This window comes from Oncorhynchus gorbuscha, linkage group LG09, assembly GCF_021184085.1.
Source record: "Oncorhynchus gorbuscha isolate QuinsamMale2020 ecotype Even-year linkage group LG09, OgorEven_v1.0, whole genome shotgun sequence".
Taxonomy (NCBI): domain Eukaryota; kingdom Metazoa; phylum Chordata; class Actinopteri; order Salmoniformes; family Salmonidae; genus Oncorhynchus; species Oncorhynchus gorbuscha.
The window spans coordinates 68,082,762-68,105,296 of NC_060181.1; the positions used below are offsets into that span (position 1 = coordinate 68,082,762).

At 44.9% G+C, this 22,535-nt stretch overlaps 1 protein-coding gene across 1 annotated transcript in view; it reads left to right on the forward strand.

Annotated features, from left to right (window-relative positions):
- Positions 1–22,535, forward strand: part of LOC124044424 (semaphorin-5B-like) — a 150,660-nt gene that overhangs the window by 58,989 nt on the left and 69,136 nt on the right. The window contains exons 6-8 of the mRNA XM_046364063.1: positions 5,072–5,134; positions 7,691–7,789; positions 8,412–8,625. Of these exons, the coding sequence (XP_046220019.1) occupies positions 5,072–5,134; positions 7,691–7,789; positions 8,412–8,625 (376 nt within the window). The remainder of the gene's footprint in view (positions 1–5,071; positions 5,135–7,690; positions 7,790–8,411; positions 8,626–22,535) is intronic.

Consider the following 22,535-nt stretch of genomic DNA (forward strand, 5'->3'; position numbering starts at 1 on the left):
TGGTGCAGCTAATCAAGGAGACGGCCCAGCCGGCCTGTTTCTGCCTCATCTCTCCTGATGTAGAGTAATGGTCTGTAGGAGACTGTAGGAGGCACCACTGGGGCAGAGAGGAGCTATCGTGCACCACACTCACAGATTAAAGTCATCATTCACCCACTCTTACTGGATAGGATACTGCCCCTAGCCCCCTTCACAAGGAGGCTGAGGGAGCTGGGAGTTGCTACAGATGTACAGGAGTGGTGATAGAATGGTGTTCTCAGATGGTTTACTGTCCCCTCTATCTCTTTCTCTATTTCTCTCTCTCCGCATCACTCTCTCTCTCTCTCTCTCTCTCTCTCTCTCTCTCTCTCTCTCTCTCTCTCTCTCTCTCTCTCTCTCTCTCTCTCTCTCTCTCTCTCTCTCTCTCTCTCTCTCTCTCTCTCTCTCTCTCTCGTGTACATATTGGGTCAGAACAGCTGTGGCACTTCAAAGATGGTCTACTTTACGGACAAACACACGAGCACACACTCAGGGAGGAGGAGAGGGCCCAGTAGAGGGCTGGAGTGCACAGCACAGGGAGGAGGAGGGCAGCAGAGGAGGGCTGGAGGAGTGCACGGGGGAGGGGAGCATATCTGCGCCCTCTTGTGTAGGGATCAGTGTTCATGGACAATGAGGCAGAGCCATTGAGAGTCCTGTCACATCCGTCAGTAGGGCAGGGGGGAGAGGGCGGGACTGGTGAGTGGACAGGGGACAGGGTGAATGAAGAGGGGAGTGGAGAAGGGGACGGAGGAAGGAGAGGTAGTGGAGTGGAGGGTGGGTTGGTTGGAGCCTGAATAGGGTACTCTGTAAGAGTATGTAAGAGGACGAAGCAGAACGGGATGCTGGCCCATTGAAGTGAGGGAACCTTGGAGTAGAGCAGAGAACAGCTAGCAGGCTATAACATGTTGTACAGAGCTGGGTGATCTCTGCCTTCTCTCCACACTTTCATCACAGATCAGTATGCAAATAATGTTCCCTACTCTTCACGTCAAAGGAGGAAGAGGTTCGACAGAGATTTTGAGGTTGAGTCAAGGATATAGGGAGGGAAATGGATGTAGCAGTGCATAGATTCAACAGCAAATATATTCTCAGTCCACTAAATAAATTTGTAGAGTCTGTATAGGTACAAAGGGAAGTCCACAAGAGTCAATGTACATACAGTCCACTGCATGGTCCCAAGCTATCACAGTGGTTGTGATCGTAGTACTAAATACGGTACTTGTAGCCTACTAAAACCAAGCACACCAACTGAAATGTTCTATTGTGGCAAAATGGTTCTGTTACAGTCTAATGCTATGTAAATGCTTGAGTTGAAAAGTACTATCGATCTATCTATCTATCTATCTATCACCGACCGACCGACCGACCGAACGTATCAACTGGTAATTTTCCATAGCTGTCCACTACCCTCTTCACACACCGCACAAAGGCGTGATTTGCTGGTGGCTCCTTATCGCTTTGGGCACCAGAGACCCAGCTCAAGGCCAAATTCTTCTTCATACTGAATAGGCTTTAAAAAACAAATCACTTCCTTCTCTTAGACATGTAGGCTAGGAGTGGCAAGCAGCTCATTGTGTAAAATAAGTGTATAATGACTGTGTGACTCTAACTTTTGAGTTCCTCTCCTGTTTATCCTGAGAGTGATCTCCCTTGCAATTGCTTGAATAAACTCTTACTGCTGATAAAGAAGTTCTGCCTGATTCCTGGAGTAAGTTTTTGTCAACACTCCTCTACAGACACATTTATTCCTCATATTTACAAACCATAATTAATAGTCAACATGATTGTTGTCAAATGTCACTGAACGACAGAGTCTTATCTACAGAGTGCCATCCATGTTTAAGGAAGAGCCATTTCCCATCTCTTTAACTGTCTGGCTCATTGTTAGCGGTTTGTTTCATTAGCATTTATTACTTCCTCTGTAAAAATACAATTCATTTCCCTCCCAAACATGAATCCTTCATCCTTTCACTAATTGTACTTTCAGCTATTTTATTTGTCCATGAAAAATCCATGATTTTTTTTTCTGTAGCGGGTTGCCGAGGGCAGAATACTTATTGCCTCCAAAAGTGGCAAAGTTGGAGAAATGAGGTGTCACACTTGGGTTTGAGGGTAAATAGACAGTGTTGTTGGAGGCACATCATTGTTGTTGGCCCTACTAATAGAGGAAATGCATCTGAGAGTGCTGTCGCAATTTATCTTCAAAATCAGTCCAGGTCTGGAATAATTCGCTTCATTTAACTTCATTTAGTTTTTTGAGTAATGGCCATTTTCTATTTCTCAAACCATTGTGTTATAGTCCTCTTCAAACTGGCATGTCGAGTGAATGACTTGTTGAAATTATGTTTCTTCTGTAAGTTTTACTTAAAAATGTCAATAGCTCAATTTAACAAAAAATCATCCAAAATGTAATGTCAAACTCGTATAACAGGATTAGGAAACTGGTCTAGAATACTTTGTATTGGACATGAACAGTGATATTGACATGTCCTCCACCTCTCCTCATCACTATGTCATATATCATTATTTCTAAAGGAACACTTGTAGTTGGAACTGTAACACAGGTTCAAGCCTCTACACTGTGACCTCATTCCACCACTGCCTTGAGGCCCTACGGGCCTGCTCACAGGCAGACATACAGTACAAACCGCTCCATCCATCCCAGCCCGGGCAGGCAGGAATTGTACAACCATCACCCCACTCAGAGTGCCTGTCACAGCTGGGGGGGTAGAGTGGTATTGGTATTCTGAGTGCATGGGCCCTGTGGTATTCAGAGTAGGACTGGCTTTGAGCTGGCTTTGTTCCAGACCGGGGTGAAGAGAGGTAGGGGCGAGAGGTCAGGGGTTAAGCCGATGGGATCCTCGGAGATGGGGCCTCGCTGAGAAAAGATGGTAATGACCTGAACGATGATTCACCACATAGGCATCCATCACACACCAACCTCCCATTGAGACAAACAGAGCTACGGCAGTGGAAGGATAGGTGTGAATGTCTGAGTGTTTTGAATCATGTCATCTCAGCACTGCTAGCGCGGGGGTATGCGTGATGGTATTTGAAGTGCTTGTTGACTGTCATGGTGGTAGAGTAACGCCTTTATATAATAAAAGGCTTCTGTTTTTTTCTCCATTTGAGGCCCGAGCTCTTATCAGTTGTGAGTTTAAACTGTTCTAGTTGTCTAATTTCATCACAGTGTTTTCAGTATGGCTGGCTGGCCTACATGACAGACTGCAGCTTTCTCTCTCGGCTGATTTCTCTCTCTCCCTCTCTCTCGTTCATTCTTTCTGTCTCTGTCTTTCTTTCTGTCTTTCTCTCTCATTTTTCACTCTCCATCTCTCTCTTCCCCCTCTTTCCCTTGTTCTCTCTTTCTCCCCCACCCTTTCTCTTTTTGTATCTTTCTCCCCCTCCCACCTCTCTCTCGCTCTCTCTCTCTCTCTCCCTCTCTCTGCTCAGTGCAGTATGAACAAGGTTAATTAAAGAGTCTCTCAGAACAGAGAGATAACACCCAGCCTCATCTCAGGGACAGCAGACACATCATATGCATCCCAAATGGCAACCTATTCCCTATCTAGTGCAGTACTTTTGGCCAGGGTCCATTGGGCTCCAATGTAGTTCAATACGTAGTGAATAGTTTGCATTTGCGACACAGACACGGCTAGCTTACTCCTCTCTCTCATCGTGTTAAATATCGATTTATTTCACTAATCAATTTGTCTCTTTCTTTCTTACTCTCTTTCCTTTTCTTTCTGATGCTTCTTGGACACTTTAATCTGTGTCCAGATTCCAGTCTTGGGGTATCTGTTTTCATACCACGATGTGGTCTCTGTAGTGTCCCCAAGCCCTGTTGTGCATGACAATGTTCCACTGTGTGAAGAATAAGCCAAAATATCGGTCGATGTGGTTGTGTTGTGTGTTATGGATGATCCGTCTTAAAGTCAATACTCGATAGAGAACCCGGATGGCAGACTCTTTCTCCAGTGCGCAGAGAGGACCCCCATTCACTGTAAGAGATTAGAGGAGAGGGAGAGGGAGAGAGGGAGAGAGGAGGGAGACAAGTGACACAGTGGGGGTATAAGCTGGACCTAGTCCGTGCCAACTCCAGCCTCTCTCTCTCCCAGCACTAGGGTTAGGCCAGCAGCACCACAGCTATTTTTAGTGAGACTGAGACCTAGACACAGTATCCAACATGAGAGAGAGAGGGCCATCTCCCAGGCTCCCATACAAAATGCCAATGCTGCTCTGATAGCCAAGTGTGTGTGTTTGTGTGTGTGTGCCCCAGCACTGAGCAGCAAGACCAGTCTCCTGGTGCAGCATTCCTAATTTAACCCAAGTCATACGGTTCTAAATAAATAATTTTAAAAATGCAATTGGGCAGTGAAGAAAAAGCATGTGGCGGTGTGGTAGAGGATTGTAGGACGGTGTGTGTCTGCCTCGTGTGTGTGTGTGTGTGTGTGTGTGTGTGTGTGTGTGTGTGTGTGTGTGTGTGTGTGTGTGTGTGTGTGTGTGTGTGTGTGTGTGTGTGTGTGTGTGTGTGTGTGTGTGTGTGTGTGTGTGTGTGTGTGTGTGTGTGTGTGTGTGTGTGTGTGTGTGTCGTGTGTGTGTGTGTGTGTGTGTGTGCCTCGTGTGTGTGTGTGTGTGTGTTTTGTTTTTGTGTGTCCCAGCACTGAGCTGGGGCTGAGGCATTCTTATTTAAACCCAATGCGGTTCTAAAGGAATGTAAGTGGGCTGTGGTGTGGTAGAGGATTGGAGGATGATGTGTGTGTGGAGGATTGGACGTTGAAACACATTTCCATTCTAATGACATCTCGGCTGCAAATTAGGACGCAGCCCTGGTCCTATCTGGTTACCTGACCTCATAATCCACTGGCTGGCGCAATTAACAAACATCAATAAGGTTCATGTCTTTTCATCGCATCTGTGTTGTTAGTAGCAATATTAAGCTCAACAGTTGCATCATTGTCAGGCTGCCAGCAGGCACTAGTCAGGCAGCCCCCTTGGCAACAGGTGAATGCTGCATCCAGTCACTCTTTTATGTGTGTTTATTTTGGTTTCCAAGGCAACGGAATGGGGTCCAGACGATGACACCAGGAGGTCCTGTCAGAGCAAAGGGAAGACGGAGGTAAACGATGACTTTAAGGGTGTCCCCCCACACACACACACACACACACAGGATGCCACCCCGAATAAAAGCTTTTACTTTAAAAGCAGGCAGTTGATTGGATGAGGAAGTGGCCCTTCTCCTCTCCGTCCAACGGCTGATAAACACTGTGAACATTTTGTTATTTCACTTTTTCTTTGTAGGAATTTAATGCCTTGTCATTTTTTTCTCAAGAGGGGAGAAACAAAAAAGCAGTCACTTCTTTCTGAAACCTGTAGAACCTCGTCTGACCTCAAGTTCTGAAACAAAGTTACTCTATTTGCCAAAACAATATACAGTGCCTTACGAAAGTATTTGGCCCCCTTGAACTTTGCGACCTTTTGCCACATTTCAGGCTTCAAACATAAAGATATAAAACTGTATTTTTTTGTGAAGAATCAACAACAAGTGGGACACAATCATGAAGTGGAACGACATTTATTGGATATTTCAAACTTTTTTAACAAACCAAAAACTGAAAAATTGGGCGTGCAAAATTATTCAGCCCCCTTAAGTTAATACTTTGTAGCGCCACCTTTTGCTGCGATTACAGCTGTAAGTCGCTTGGAGTATGTCTCTATCAGTTTTGCACATTGAGTGACTGAAATTTTTTCCCATTCCTCCTTGCAAAACAGCTGGAGCTCAGTGAGGTTGGATGGAGAGCATTTGTGAACAGCAGTTTTCAGTTCTTTCCACAGATTCTCGATTGGATTCAGGTCTGGACTTTGACTTGGCCATTCCAACACCTGGATATGTTTATTTTTGAACCATTCCATTGTAGATTTTGCTTGGAAGACAAATCTCCGTCCCAATCTTAGGTCTTTTGCAGACTCCATCAGGTTTTCTTCCAGAATGGTCCTGTATTTGGCTCCATCCATCTTCCCATCAATTTTAACCATCTTCCCTGTCCCTGCTGAAGAAAAGCAGGCACAAACCATGATGCTGCCACCACCATGTGTGACAGTGGGGATGGTGTGTTCAGGGTGATGAGCTGTGTTGCTTTTACGCCATAACGTTTTGCATTGTTGCCAAAAAGTTCAATTTTGGTTTCATCTGACCAGAGCACCTTCTTCCACATGTTTGGTGTGTCTCCCAGGTGGCTTGTGGCAAACTTTAAACGACACTTTTTATGGATATCTTTAAGAAATGGCTTTCTTCTTGGGCCCTGTAGCTCAGTTGGTAGAGCATGGCGCTTGTAACGCCAGGGTAGTGGGTTCGATCCCCGGGACCACCCATACGTAGAATGTATGCACACATGACTGTAAGTCGCTTTGGATAAAAGCGTCTGCTAAATGGCATATATTATTATTATTATATTATCTTCCATAAAGGCCAGATTTGTGCAATATACGACTGATTGTTGTCCTATGGACAGAGTCTCCCACCTCAGCTGTAGATCTCTGCAGTTCATCCAGAGTGATCATGGGCCTCTTGGCTGCATCTCTAATCAGTCTTCTCCTTGTATGAGCTGAAAGTTTAGAGGGACGGCCAGGTCTTGGTAGATTTGCAGTGGTCTGATACTCATTCCATTTCAATATTATCGCTTGCACAGTGCTCCTTGGGATGTTTAAAGCTTGGGAAATCTTTTTGTATCCAAATCCGGCTTTAAACTTCTTCACAACAGTATCTCGGACCTGCCTGGTGTGTTCCTTGTTCTTCATGATGCTCTCTGCGCTTTTAACGGACCTCTGAGACTATCACAGTGCAGGTGCATTTATACGGAGACTTGATTACACACAGGTGGATTGTATTTATCATCATTAGTCATTTAGGTCAACATTGGATCATTCAGAGATCCTCACTGAACTTCTGGAGAGAGTTTGCTGCACTGAAAGTAAAGGGGCTGAATAATTTTGCATGCCCAATTTTTCAGTTTTTGATTCGTTAAAAAAGTTTGAAATATCCAATAAATGTCGTTCCACTTCATGATTGTGTCCCACTTGTTGTTGATTCTTCACAAAAAAATACAGTTTTATATCTTTATGTTTGAAGCCTGAAATGTGGCAAAAGGTCACAAAGTTCAAGGGGGCCGAATACTTTCGCACGGCACTGTATTTAAGGAAAACTAAGAAGTTTCATTAAATAAAATGTCCCCCTCAATCGTCAGACAATGGTTCCCTCAATGTGCATGACAAACCTGGAAGTAAGCAATTAGTTGCACTGTGTACTCCATATACTGCATATCACGTGTATACGACAAATAAACAAACTTGAATTCTTTCTAAAAATGATATGTGATTGGACTAGGTTTAGATGTGTTACATTTCATCTCACAGATGAAAGATAGACAGTCATTACAGTCATATCATTGAAGTGAGTGGTGAGTAATGCTGGCTCGTAGTGCATACTGTTACAAACTGTAGCCAAATGTTTTGCTATGAAAACAAGCAGCTTTTTAAATCAGGTTTCTTATCAAGTACAGGTAGACCCACGCAGTTTCGGTCAATTATCTTCCATTTGGTTTCTAGTGAATACAATCAAGGTACTGTATGTAACTCTCTAACCTATAACATCTCTGTACTCTACTACCCCCTGTAGGTGGAGTGTCAGAACTACATCCGCGTCCTGCTGGTCAATAAGACTGAGGTCATTACCTGTGGAACCAACGCCTTCCAGCCCCTCTGTATCACCCGGGAGGTAAGGGGGGAGGGATGGATGCAATGATATCTGTCAGGGTGGATGGGGTTCGAGGAAGAAGTATAATGGAGTGAAAACCTACAGGGGGCTGGGTAGGGGTGATAGGGAAGGAATGATAAGAAGGTAAAGGAGGATGGTGGGAGGAAGAAAGAGTGGATGGAGGGAAGAGGGGGATAGAGTGATAACTGGCAGGGTGGGGGGTGAATGATGGAGGGAATAAGATAAAGACTTGAATATAAACATCAAACAGCCATATGGTCTGAAGGAGACTTTAGAGGTAGGGGAAGACAGTAACAACACTATCATTTTCTTACTCTCTATTTCTTTCTCTATCACCCTATTTATCTTTCTCCCCCTCTCTCTCTATCTCTATCTTTTCTATCTCTATCTTTTCTATCTCTATATCTCTATCTATATCTCTATATTTTCTATCTATATCGCTCTCTATATCTATCTTTTCTATCTCTATATCTATCTTTTCTATCTCTATATCTATCTTTTCGATCTCTATATGTATCTTTTCTATATCTCTCTTTTCTATCTCTATATCTATCTTTTCTATCTCTATATCTATCTTTTCTATCTCTATCTATATTCTCTATTCCTCTTTCCCTCCTCCCAGGTTGGGAATATGAGTAGTGTGTTGGATCGCGTGAACGGCGTGGCAAGGTGCCCCTACGACCCTCGCCATAATTCCACGGCGGTGGTGACGGAGAGCGGCGAACTATACGCCGCCACGGTCATCGACTTCTCTGGTCGCGACCCTGTCATCTACCGGAGCCTAGGGGGCATGCCACCCCTCAGGACGGCCCAGTACAACTCCAAGTGGCTCAATGGTAACACACACACATACACACAAACACACACCACACACTCACACACTGCCCACCATGTGTTAGCTCATTTATCATTGTGTAGTGTCAATTAAAGTGGATTGTTGCATAAGGGCTAAGATCTTTGTCAGAGATCCAGCGCTTCCAAATTGTTAATTGTCTTGATGCAGTCTATCAACCATGTTTCTCAGTGGAACTATGTCCTACCCTTTCCTAGTATCCTAGTACAAAAACCATGGTAATTTGGCACCCCAAAAAGCGATTTGAGTAATCCACCACAGTGTTGTTGAATAGGGATCACATGGGTATGAAGGGTGTGGACAGTATGAGCTGGTGTTGGCTGGCACCATAGAAAAGCTAAGTTAGATACACCTCCATCAGCCCCAAAAGTCATGGCTATGTGTCTATAATATCCCTGTTGCTGACACCAAGTTCTTTTTTACTGAATGCACCTCCAAAATACATCCTGACTCATGCAGAAAAAAGACAAACCTTCCAGAGACGGTGCTTCTCATCTGCAATAATTCAAACACAGCAGCCACACAGTTCTTGGCTTCACGGAGTAGGAGGAGAAAGGGGGAGGAAGGAGAAGAAAAGGGGAAGAAAATGGGAGAGAGGAAGTGTGAGTAGGTAGAGGTAGACACCACAGTGTGTAGACCAGGAGAGAGGAGAGACACTCAGGAGTCAATGAATGGAGTAAGAAGGGGAAGAAAGGGAGGAGAGGAAAGGTGAGGCTTCATTAGTGGGCCAGGCAGAGGAGACGGGGGACAAAGAGGAAAAGGGGGTTGGAGGATAGAGAAGAGAAGTAAGACTCAGTAGGAGGAGACAGAAGGAGAAATGGGGTGAGAGGAAAGGTAGGAGATAGTGGTATACAGGTATACAGGCCAGGCACAGGAGAGGTGATATACTCAGAGACTCAGAAGGCAGTGAGCAGTGTAATTATTCCTCGCGTCAGGGAGAGGGTGAAATTAGAGCGTGCTGCATGCTTCATGCTACACAGGGCTCTCTTCTGACAGTGTGTGTGTCTGAGGTGTGTGTGTTGGGGAGGTGGGCTTTACCGAAGTCTCTCTAGCAAGCGAGTGAGGGAGCAAGCAAGGGAGGGAGGAGTAGAGAGGCGAAGAGAGTGCTCTGCTCATCAGCATAATCACAGCTAGTTGCAGACAGACAGGCAGATAGACACCACACCACTCACTTTAGTTACACACCACCTTTTCTTTCCGTTCCCTCAGCCCCCCTAAAAATACACACAGCCTCTTGGGGCAAAACTCCATTTTCTTCCTCCAGAGTCTTGAGCTGGATCGAGCAACCTCAGAGGAGACTGAGTGAGAATTAAAATCTCATTTCTAGTCATAAGCCTCCCCAGTTAGGGGGATTCACAAACAAACAGACAGAATAGAACAGAGGGGGTTCTGAATCTAATCAATCTGTTCTTTATTGGATTGGGACCTGCCAGGTACTGACCAACTGTTTTATTATAAATGAGAATGAAGTGGGGAGCCTGGGGAGCATTGAGGATGTAGAGGTCCCTAAAGAACACAGGCAGGCAGGCAATAATATTCTCTCTCTCTCTCTCTCTCTCTCTCTCTCTCTCTCTCTCTCTCTCTCTCTCTCTCTCTCTCTCTCTCTCTCTCTCTCTCTCTCTCTCTCTCTCTCTCTCTCTCTCTCTCGCTCTCGCTTTCTCAAATTCAATTCAAAGCACTTTATTCAATTCAATGCAAATGGAACAGACAATAATCAAAATGTAATTAAACAAGGTAAAACAGTACTGAAGATTGCACTCACATAATATTTTTTTAAATATAGACATTTCAAATGTTACAACACTGTACATTGGCAATAATTATATTATTGCCCAAATGTGCAATAATTATAGTATTGCAGACGTACAGTGTTGTAACAATGTGCAAGTAGTTGAAGTATGAAAGGGAAAATAAATATACTGATAAATATACGTTATATTTACAATGCTCCACTGTTTGCCCTTTTCTCATGGCAACGGGCCACAAATATTGCTGCTGTGATTGCACACTGCGGTATTTTTCCTAACATATATGGGAGTTTATCAATGTTTGATTTGTTTTCAACTTCTTTGTGGGTCTGTGTGATCTGTGGAAAATATGTGTCTCTAATGTGGTCATCCATTTGGCAGGAGGTTAGGAAGTGTAGCTCAGTTTACACCTCATTTTGTGGAATAGCATTCTAGATTGCGCTGTTATTTTTGTTGATTCTTACCATTGGTTCAAATAGTTATCTTTTTGTTTTTTCATAATTTGGTTGGGTCTAAATGTGTCTGTCCTGTGGCTCTGTGGTGTCTGTTTTTGTTTGTGAACAGAGCCCCAGAACTAGCTGGGTGAGGAGACTCTTCTCTATGTGAATCTGTGTAGGCGAGGGCTTTGTGGTGGAATGTGTGGGCATTGCTTCCTTTTAGGTGGTTGTAGAATTTAGCAGGTATAGTCCTAATTCTGCTCTGTTTGCATTACACAAAGTATACTTTGGAGATGGGAGAACCTTCCAGAAGGACAACCATCTCTGCAGCACTCCAATAATCAGGCCTTTATGGTAGGCTGGCCAGACAGAAGCCACTCCTCAGTAAAATGCACATACCTACAGACTCTCAGACCATGAGAAACAAGATTCTCTGGGCTGATGAAACCAATATTTAACTATTTGGCCTGGAGGAAACCTGGCACCATCCCTACGGTGAAGCATGGTGGTGGCAGCATCATGCTGTGGGGATGTTTTTCATCGGTAGGGACTGGGAGACTAGTCAAGATTGAGGCAAAGATGAATGGAGAAAAGTACAGATAGATCCTTGATGAAAAACTGTTTCAGTGCGAAGGTTCACCTTCCAACAGGACAATGTCCCTAAGCACACAGCCAAGACAACGCAGGAGTGGCTTCGGAACAAATCTCTTAATGTCCCTGAGTGGCCCAGCCAAAGCCCGGACTTGAACCCTGCAACACTCCCCATCCAACCTGACAGAGCTTGAGAGGATCTGCAGAGAAGAATGGGAGAAACTCCCCAAATACAGGTGTGCCAAGCTTGTAGTGCCATATCGAAGAAGACTCGAGGCTGTAATTACTGCCAAATGTGCTTCAACAAAGTATTGAGTAAAGGGTCTGAATACTTATGTTTAAAAAACTGTTTTTGCTTTGTCATTATGGGGTATTGTGTATAGATTGATGAAGGGAAAAACTATGTAATCTACTTTAGAATAAGGCTGTAACGTAACAAAATGTGGAAAAAGTCAAGTGGTCTGAATACTTTCTGAAGGCACTGTATTTGTTGAAGATGGTGGGGCTTAAGCTGCATCCCTGTCTCACCACACAGCCCCGAGGAAAGAAATATGTGTGTTTATTGCACATTTTATCTGCACACTTGTTGTCTACATTGATTTAATAATGTTGTATGCTCTCCCCCCAACACCGCTTTCCATCAATTTGTATAGCAGACACTCATCCAAAAATGAGTCACAAGCTTTTTTTGAAATCAACAAAGCATGATAATATTTTGTTTTGTTTTGTTTGTTTGTCAATAAGGGTGTGCAGGGTGTATATGTTGTCTGTCGTACGGTATTTCGGTAAGAAGCCAATTTTACATTTTCTCAGGACATTGTTTTCACTGAGGAAAGAGTCTGCTGTTGATGATACTGCAGAGGATTTTTTCAAAATTATTCCACTGTATTTATCTGGGTCAAATTTATCTTCACTTTTGTGGATTGGGGTGATCCGGCCTTGGTTCCAAATTCTAGGAAAGATGCCAGAGCTGAGGGTAATGTTTAAGAATAGCTCATTTGAATTTGTGGTCTGTATATTTTATCCTTTCGTTTAGTATACCATCAACACCATAGTCCTTTTTGGGTTGGAGGGTTTGTATTTCTCTCTCTCTCTCTGCATCCTGGGAGTGTTGGTGCATGTTGGGAATTGTATGAGTGAGTGTGAGTGGTGTCTGTAGTTAGATCGCCTCTGTTTTCTTTTCTGTTTCCTTTCTTGGTGGTTTTCCTTTTTCTATGCATGATGAAGTATTTTTGTGTTTTTGGTGGTAGAATTAGGTGTGTTGTAGTTCTTGTTGGAATTGCCATTGTTTTGGTGGGGATGGCGACCCACATGGGGATGCCATCCCTGTCACTTCGGCATGACTTCAGGTGTGTTACTGAAGCTACTGTCACTGTGGAGGAGTTTCTGGTCACCGTAGGAGAGAAGGTAGGCTATTAGGCCAATTTTGCTTATGTTGGATGAATAAAGCAATGGTGTTTTTTGTTAAAGAAGAGCGTCTTGTCGATCGGATGGTTGTGCATGCCGTACTCCTTTAATGTATGTTTATTTAAGTTACTCCACTTTTTCTCCATCTACAAAGGCTACGATTTTGAATGTACCGCTGTTTATTCCCAATGAGCTATTGGAGATGAGAGATGTTTTACACACTTCTAAACTCTCTGATGTGAATGTGGGTTTGCTTTCTTTGGACCAGGAGAAAGCTTTTGACCATCTGGACCACCAGTACTTGTTCAAAACAGTGAAAGCCTTTTGGGGATGTTTTTTTTGTCTTGGATGAGACTAAAGTATGCTGGGGCCTCATGTATGGTGAAGGTGGGGGTGGTTTGAGCTGACCCTTTCCCGTCCATAGGAGTATTAGGCAGGGATGCCCAATTTCAGGACAGTTATCTTGTCTGGCAATTGAACCAGTGCTTTGTTTTTTAAAAGTGAGGCTTACTGTTTTCTCTGTGCCAGGGGTTATGAAGGGTCCCACAATAGCACTGTCTGCGTATGCAGATAACGTGTCAGTTTTTATTTCAGGGGTTGAGGATGTTATGGTTCTCTCAAATGCTCTAAAGGTGTATGAGGAGGTCTCCTCATAATCGGGAATAGAATGAGTTCCTGTGGGCAGATCAGCTTCAAATTGGAACCACTCCATGGTTACCAGGGGGGCTTCAGTGTGGCAGAGATGGGATGAAGACTGGGATTTATTCTAGAATCTGATGTCTTTCAAAAAAATTACTGAGAAAGTGTGTGCCTGATTGCCTACGTGGAAATGGGTTCTAGCCCAGTTGTCTTATAGGGGAAGGGTGCTGGTAGCCAGTAACCTAACCAACCGCCTCTACCCTGTGGTACAGACTAATGAGTTTACAGACACCAAGGGGCCTGATAAAAGAGCTTCAGAGGACCCTTGTCAATTTCTTCTGGTCTGGACAACATTGGATTAAAGCTGCAGCCCTGTACCTGCCACTGCACGAGGGTGGGTAATGCCTGGTAGACATTTCTTCTAGGGTCATGGCTTTCTGGCTTCAAGCAGCCCAGAGACTGTTGTACAGTGATGGTTCTAGCTGGGTTGATACAAATCAAATCAAATTTGATTTATCATATACACGTGTAGCAGATGTTATTGCGGGTGTAGCGAAATAATAATAATAATAATAATAATAATATATGCCATTTAGCAGACGCTTTTATCCAAATACTTGTGTTTCTAGCTCCAACAATGCAGTAATATCTAACAATTAACAACAATACACATAATACACACAACCTAAAAGTAAAATAATGGAATTGAGGAATATATAAATTCCTAAATTCCTACAACCTACACATTGATGAGGAGAGTGGGCTGTTTGGGCTTAGACAAGCACCTTTTCACTTAATAAGGGTCTGACCCTTTTTTTCAATTTTCGCCTAAAATGACATACCCAAATCTAACTCTCGCTCAGGACCTGAAGTAATGATATGCATATGCTTGATACCATTTTTTTTCAAACACTTTGAAAATTGTGGCAATCTCAAATTAATGTAGGAGAATATAACACATTAGATCTGGTAAAAGATAATACAATGAATAAAACATGTTTATTTTTTTTCATCATCTTTGAAATGCAAGAGAAAGGCCATGATATTATATTGCAGTTTAGGCGCATTTTCGATTTTGGCCACTAGATGGCAGCAGTGTGTGTACACAGTTTCAGATTGATCCAGTGTAGCATTGCAATACTGGACAATATTTTGTCTCTGCCCAAATGTGATACATTTTCAAATACATAACTACAGAGAACATACACAAATGATATGGTAATACAAAATTTAAGTTTACACACTCCCAGGAATGTCATACATGATGGATCTTTAGCTTATACACTAACTTTCACACATCTAGATGGCCAGACAGGGTGGGTGTGGAGCCTGAGACAGCTGGGGTTCAAACTGTAGATCCCACTTCCTACATTTGAATATAAAAATTTATTTTATCAAACAAAACTATGCTACATTTGATCTCTGGGACCCTCAGGATGACAAATCAGAGCAAGATTACAAATCAGAGCAAGAGTACATTATTTACCTTCAGAGGTAAATGTATCAAACAAGTTGCTGTAAAAGTTTTTTGTTGTTGTGCACTCTCCTCAAACTATAGCACGATATTTTGTCACTGTAATTGCTACTGTAAATTGGAAAATCCAGTTAGAGATTATAAGCTTTCTGCCCATATAAGACCTGTCTATGTCCTGGAAAGTTTGCTGTTACTTACATCGTCATGCTAATCACATTAGCGCACGTTAGCTCAACCGTCCTGGTATAGGGACACTGATCCCGTAGAAGTTAAAGCTAGAGGGGGTGATTTGTCTGACCTGACTCCATTCTATGAGTCTGTTCTGCAGGCTTGGAGAGTTTTCGACACGTCCTGTAAGGCCGGCACACCACTAGGGATGTGGCTTTTTGAAGAGACTCTTTTTTTGATAACAATGTCATCCAATCCCGTGCTAAGAGTTCAGCCAGCCTACGTTCATGTCTGTTAGGTGTGGGGTGTACCAAGCTGAGTCATCTGATGCTGAGCAGGAGCAGATTGTTGGAGGAGCTGGGAGAAAGAGTGGGGATCCGATCATCTTGCCTACTGTGAAAGGTCGTAGCTGAGATCTGCGACTCCTTGCCAGTACTTCATCAGCAGTATGTGACTGATACTTCCCACTCTGGTCAACGTACGGAGGGTCTGGATTATGTGTTCCCTGCGCTGAATGTAAGTGCTGCGGTGGGGGCATTCCAGAAGGACATGGGTATTCTGTTTTCCTTCGACACCCCGGAGCTGGGTGAGTTCAACGCGGTGGGAAAGAAGGCCACATACATAATATGTGTAAAAGTGTCCCCTGCTTCTTCCCTGGAAGGGGTAAAGTCGACGAGGTGGTCGGATGTGTTGGTCAAGGTGCCTCCCCAAAAGGCTGTTGCCGGTCTTTATATAAACTGCCTATTGATAAGAGGACAGCTGAACTTCAATGGAGGATAATACATGGAGCTATAGTCACCAACATGCATCTGGTACACCTGGATCCAACTGTTGGGGAGGGGTGTCCATTCTGAAACTCTGGCACATCTGTGTACCAGGTTGGTCGGGATGATTTGACCTGATCACTACTTGGTTCTCAGCTCTGGGAGAGGTTTTCTCTTCCCAACTGTTTATATTTGGGCCAAAGTACAGGTTTAGTCAAAGGGGTGTAGTGTTCCTACTTAACCTTTCTGGCGCAGGTGTTCCGCTAGCGGCCCACCTCAACAACATCCGGTGAAATTGCAGAGCGCCAAATTCAAAATACAGAAATAGTCATAATAAACATTCCTAAAAAATACAAGTGTAATACATCGGCTTAAAGAAAAAGGCTTTACGGCGAAAGCATACCATGCGATTATCTGAGGACAGCGCCCTGCCTACAAAAGCATACAAACATTTACAACAAATTAAAGTAATTATAAAAGTCAGAAATAGCAATAAAAGTAATCATTTACCTTTGAAGATCTTCATATGGTTGCAGTCACAAGAGTCCCAGCTACACAATAAATATTCATTTTGGCGCATTTTGTTCAGTAATCCACTGGCTCAAAGGTGGTCAAAACATGCAGACGAATACATCCTAATAGTACTCGTAAAGTTTGTCGAAACATGTCAAACAGTGTTTATAATTAATCCTCAGGTTGTCAATTGTCTAAATAATCAATCATATTTAAACCAAACAATAGCGTCTTCAACAGAAAGGAAAAACAACGAAGGGCGCGCACTCGGTCAGGCGGGCACTCGGTCAGGCACGCAAACCAGCTCTGCATTCTTCCTCAGTCCATAGACAGAAAGGTCTCATTCTTCTTCATTTTTCAGAAAACAAGCATGAAACAATGTCTAAAGACTGTTAACATCTAGTGGAAGCCATATGAACTGCAATCTGGGTCCTAACCCATTAGATACTCTATAGGCATTCAATTGATAATACCCACATCAAACAAATGCCACTTCATGGATGGATTTTCCTCAGGTTTTCGCCGGCCATACCAGTTCTGTTATACTCACAGACATCATTTTAACAGTTTTGGACACTTTATAGTGTTTTCTATCCAAATCTACTATTTGCATATCTTTGCTTCTGAGCCTGAGTAACAGGCAGTTTACTTTGGGCACGCTTCTCATCCAGACGTCAAAATTCTGCCCCCAAGCCATAAGAAGTTTTAACTTAGTGGCAGCTAAATTATCAATCTGGAAGATGAAAGAGCAGTATTCGGGGACAGGCTTCTGTGGACGTGGTGGGTATGCTGGAGGAGATGTTGGCAGCAAGACAGAGGGTTGAGTTTGCCTATTATAAACTGGTTAATGACATTGGGCTGTTATGAGTATATGGGGTATTCAGTAGTTGTTGTGTTAAGTTACAGTGGAGGAAGATTTGGTGTTGTGTTTTTAATTGATGTTTAACCATTGATGTTTGAGTGTTTATTGTGTTGTGGGTTCCCAGACCTAAAGTTTTTTTTTTTTACTCTCTCTCTCTCTCCCTCTTGCTCTCTCTCCTCCTCCTCTTCCCCATGGTCAGTCACGTGGCTGTGTGTGAGTTACAGCCCTCAATCAGACTGTGTGGAGATTGAACAATCTGTTTGTTGGATTGACGCCCACACACATTACGCAGCCTAAACATGTATATTATACTGTATCGACTGTGTATAGAGTATTAGCTCATTCAAATGCCACCTCTGACAGCAACCGGGCCGTATGTGTGCGTGTGTGCGTGTGTGTGTGTGTGTATGTGCGTGTGTGTCTGACAGCCGTGGGGAAGCAGTAGTGTTAATATACGCTGAAGCCTTTTTCTGGCTTCTCTCTCTCTCTGTGGTAATTATCTAGGACCCAGCAGGAGGTCTGGTGAAACAGTACCACACGCGCACACACACACCTTCATTTACATGGCTGTAAGCATCGGTTAGCTGACTGAACTGGAGAACTCAGTCCTCCATTAAACAGTATCATGAAGAGCCAGGTTTGGGAGGTAATGGTAGATTTGTCATGATAGCTTATCAGAAATGGATTACATGATTTTACATGGATTACATTACATGTAATTATTTACAGCAAAGCTGTGGGTTGTAACATGGCTCCCCATGCTGGCATGTTAACATTAAGCTTACCCTAGAGACAATGATCAAGCAGTGCGATAAAACATATGGAGAAAGCAAACTATAGGATAAGAATAATGGGACAGTGGATGAAGCTACAGCTGACAATATATATTATTTTTGGTTAACATTTCATTTTGTGTCATGTTTGTCATTTATTATCATGTCTTGTCCCTGTGCTCCCCATGCTATTCGTTTCCCTCTGCTGGTCTTATTTGGTTCTTTCCCTCCTTCTATCCCTCTCTCTCCCCCTCCCTCTCTCACTCTCTCGCTCTCTCTTCTCTCTATCGTTCCGTTCCTGCTCCCAGCTGTTCCTATTCCCCTAATCATCATTTAGTCTTCCCACACCTGTTCCCGATCCTTTCCCCTGATTAGAGTCCCTATTTATTCCTTTGTGATCCGTTCCTGTCCCGTCGGTTCCTTGTATTGTATTCACCATGCTGTGATTGCGTTTCGCCCTGTCCTGTCGTGTTTTTGCCGTGATTGTGTATCACCCTGTCCTGTCGTGTTTTGTGCCTTCATCAGATGCTGCGTGTGAGCAGGTGTCTCAGTCGACTACGGCCTGCGCCTACCCGAAGCGACCTGCAGTCTGTGGCCGCTTCTCCAGTTGTTTCCCCTCTACAAGTCTAGAGGATTTCTGTTATTCCGTTTTGGACTTTAATAAACTCTGTTTCTGTTAAGTCGCGTTTGGGTCCTCTTTCACCTGCATGACAGAAGGAACCGACCAAGGAATGGACCCAGCGACTTCAGACGCTCGTTACACTGCCGTCGAGATCCAAGGAGCCATGCTCGGCAGACACGAGCAGGAATTGTCTGCTGCTCGCCATGCCGTGGAGAACCTGGCCGCTCAGGTTTCCGACCTCTCTGGACAGTTCCAGAGTCTACGTCTCGTGCCACCTGTTACTCCCTGGCCTGCCGAGCCTCCAGAACCTAGGGTTAATAACCCACCTTGCTACTCCGGGCAGCCCACTGAGTGCCGCTCCTTTCTCACGCAGTGTGAGATTGTGTTCTCTCTCCAACCCCACACATACTCTAGAGAGAGAGCTCGGGTTGCTTACGTCATTTCACTCCTTACTGGCCGGGCTCGAGAATGGGGCACAGCTATCTGGGAGGCAAGGGCTGATTGCTCTAACAAATTCCAGAACTTTAAAGAGGAGATGATTCGGGTTTTTGACCGTTCAGTTTTTGGTGGGGAGGCTTCTAGGGCCCTGGCTTCCTTATGCCAAGGTGAACGGTCCATAACGGATTATTCCATTGAGTTTCGCACTCTTGCTGCCTCTAGTGAGTGGAACGAGCCGGCGCTGCTCGCTCGTTTTCTGGAGGGACTCCACGCAGTGGTTAAGGATGAGATTCTCTCCGGGAGGTTCCTTCAGATGTGGACTCTTTGATTGCTCTCGCCATCCGCATAGAACGACGGGTAGATCTTCGTCACCGGGCTCGTGGAAGAGAGCTCGCATCAACGGTGTTTCCCTGCTCCGCATCGCAACCATCTCCCTCCTCTGGCTTTGAGACTGAGCCCATGCAGCTGGGAGGGATTCGCATCTCGAATAAGGAGAGGGAACGGAGGATCACCAACCGCCTGTGCCTCTATTGCGGAGTTGCTGGACATTTTGTTAATTCATGTCCAGTAAGAGGCCAGAGCCCATCAGTAAGCGGAGGGCTACTGGTGAGCGCTACTACTCAGGTCCCTTCATCTAGATCTTGTACTACTATGTCGGTCCATCTACGCTGGACCGGTTCGGGTGCTACATGCAGTGCTTTGATTGACTCTGGGGCTGAGGGTTGTTTCATGGACGAAGCATGGGCTCGGAAACATAACATTCCTTTCAGACCGTTAGACAGGCCTACGCCCATGTTTGCCTTAGATGGTAGTCATCTTCCCAGTATCAAATTTGAGACACTACCTTTAACTCTCACAGTATCTGGTAACCACAGTGAGACTATTTCTTTTTTGATTTTCCGTTCACCGTTTACACCTGTTGTTTTGGGTCATCCCTGGCTTGTATGTCATAATCCTTCTATTAATTGGTCTAGTAATTCTATCCTATCCTGGAACGTTTCTTGTCATGTGAAGTGTTTAATGTCTGCCATCCCTCCCATTTCTTCTGTCCCTACTTCTCAGGAGGAACCTGGCGATTTGACAGGAGTGCCGGAGGAATATCATGATCTGCGCACGGTCTTCAGTCGGTCCCGAGCCAACTCCCTTCCTCCTCACCGGTCGTATGATTGTAGTATTGATCTCCTTCCGGGGACCACTCCTCCTCGAGGTAGACTATACTCTCTGTCGGCTCCCGAACGTAAGGCTCTCGAGGATTATTTGTCTGTGTCTCTTGACGCCGGTACCATAGTGCCTTCTTCTTCTCCGGCCGGGCGGGGTTCTTTTTTGTTAAAAAGAAGGACGGTACTCTGCGCCCCTGCGTGGATTATCGAGGGCTGAATGACATAACGGTTAAGAATCGGTATCCGCTTCCCCTTATGTCATCAGCCTTCGAGATTCTGCAGGGAGCCAGGTGCTTTACTAAGTTGGACCTTCGTAACGCTTACCATCTCGTGCGCATCAGAGAGGGGGACGAGTGGAAAACGGCGTTTAACACTCCGTTAGGGCATTTTGAGTACCGGGTTCTGCCGTTCGGTCTCGCCAATGCGCCAGCTGTTTTTCAGGCATTAGTTAATGATGTTCTGAGAGACATGCTGAACATTTTTGTTTTTGTCTATCTTGACGATATCCTGATTTTTTCTCCGTCACTCGAGATTCATGTTCAGCACGTTCGACGTGTTCTACAGCGCCTTTTAGAGAATTGTCTCTACGTAAAGGCTGAGAAGTGCTCTTTTCATGTCTCCTCCGTTACTTTTCTCGGTTCCGTTATTTCCGCTGAAGGCATTCAGATGGATTCCGCTAAGGTCCAAGCTGTCAGTGATTGGCCCGTTCCAAGGTCACGTGTCGAGTTGCAGCGCTTTTTAGGTTTCGCTAATTTCTATCGGCGTTTCATTCGTAATTTCGGTCAAGTTGCTGCCCCTCTCACAGCTCTTACTTCTGTCAAGACGTGTTTTAAGTGGTCCGGTTCCGCCCAGGGAGCTTTTGATCTTCTAAAAGAACGTTTTACGTCCGCTCCTATCCTCGTTACTCCTGACGTCACTAGACAATTCATTGTCGAGGTTGACGCTTCAGAGGTAGGCGTGGGAGCCATCCTATCCCAGCGCTTCCAGTCTGACGATAAGGTTCATCCTTGCGCTTATTTTTCTCATTGCCTGTCGCCATCTGAGCGCAACTATGATGTGGGTAACCGTGAACTGCTCGCCATCCGCTTAGCCCTAGGCGAATGGCGACAGTGGTTGGAGGGGGCGACCGTTCCTTTTGTCGTTTGGACAGACCATAAGAACCTTGAGTACATCCGTTCTGCCAAACGACTTAATGCCCGTCAAGCTCGTTGGGCGTTGTTTTTCGCTCGTTTCGAGTTTGTGATTTCTTACCGTCCGGGTAGCAAGAACACCAAGCCTGATGCCTTATCCCGTCTGTTTAGTTCTTCTGTGGCTTCTACTGATCCCGAGGGGATTCTTCCTTATGGGCGTGTTGTCGGGTTAACAGTCTGGGGAATTGAAAGACAGGTTAAGCAAGCACTCACGCACACTGCGTCGCCGCGCGCTTGTCCTAGTAACCTCCTTTTCGTTCCTGTTTCCACTCGTCTGGCTGTTCTTCAGTGGGCTCACTCTGCCAAGTTAGCTGGTCATCCCGGTGTTCGAGGCACTCTTGCGTCTATTCGCCAGCGCTTTTGGTGGCCGACTCAGGAGCGTGACACGCGCCGTTTCGTGGCTGCTTGTTCGGACTGCGCGCAGACTAAGTCGGGTAACTCTCCTCCTGCCGGTCGTCTCAGACCGCTCCCCATTCCTTCTCGACCATGGTCTCACATTGCCTTAGACTTCATTACCGGTCTGCCTTTGTCTGCGGGGAAGACTGTGATTCTGACGGTTGTCGATAGGTTCTCTAAGGCGGCACATTTCATTCCCCTCGCTAAACTTCCTTCCGCTAAGGAGACGGCACAAATCATTATTGAGAATGTATTCAGAATTCATGGCCTCCCGTTAGACGCCGTTTCAGACAGAGGCCCGCAATTCACGTCACAGTTTTGGAGGGAGTTCTGTCGTTTGATTGGTGCGTCCGTCAGTCTCTCTTCCGGGTTTCATCCCCAGTCTAACGGTCAAGCAGAGAGGGCCAATCAGACGATTGGTCGCATACTACGCAGCCTTTCTTTCAGAAACCCTGCGTCTTGGGCAGAACAGCTCCCCTGGGCAGAATACGCTCACAATTCGCTTCCTTCGTCTGCTACCGGGTTATCTCCGTTTCAGAGTAGTCTGGGTTACCAGCCTCCTCTGTTCTCATCCCAGCTTGCCGAGTCCAGCGTTCCCTCCGCTCAAGCGTTTGTCCAACGTTGTGAGCGCACCTGGAGGAGGATGAGGTCTGCACTTTGCCGTTACAGGGCACAGACGGTGAGAGCCGCCAATAAACGCAGGATTAAGAG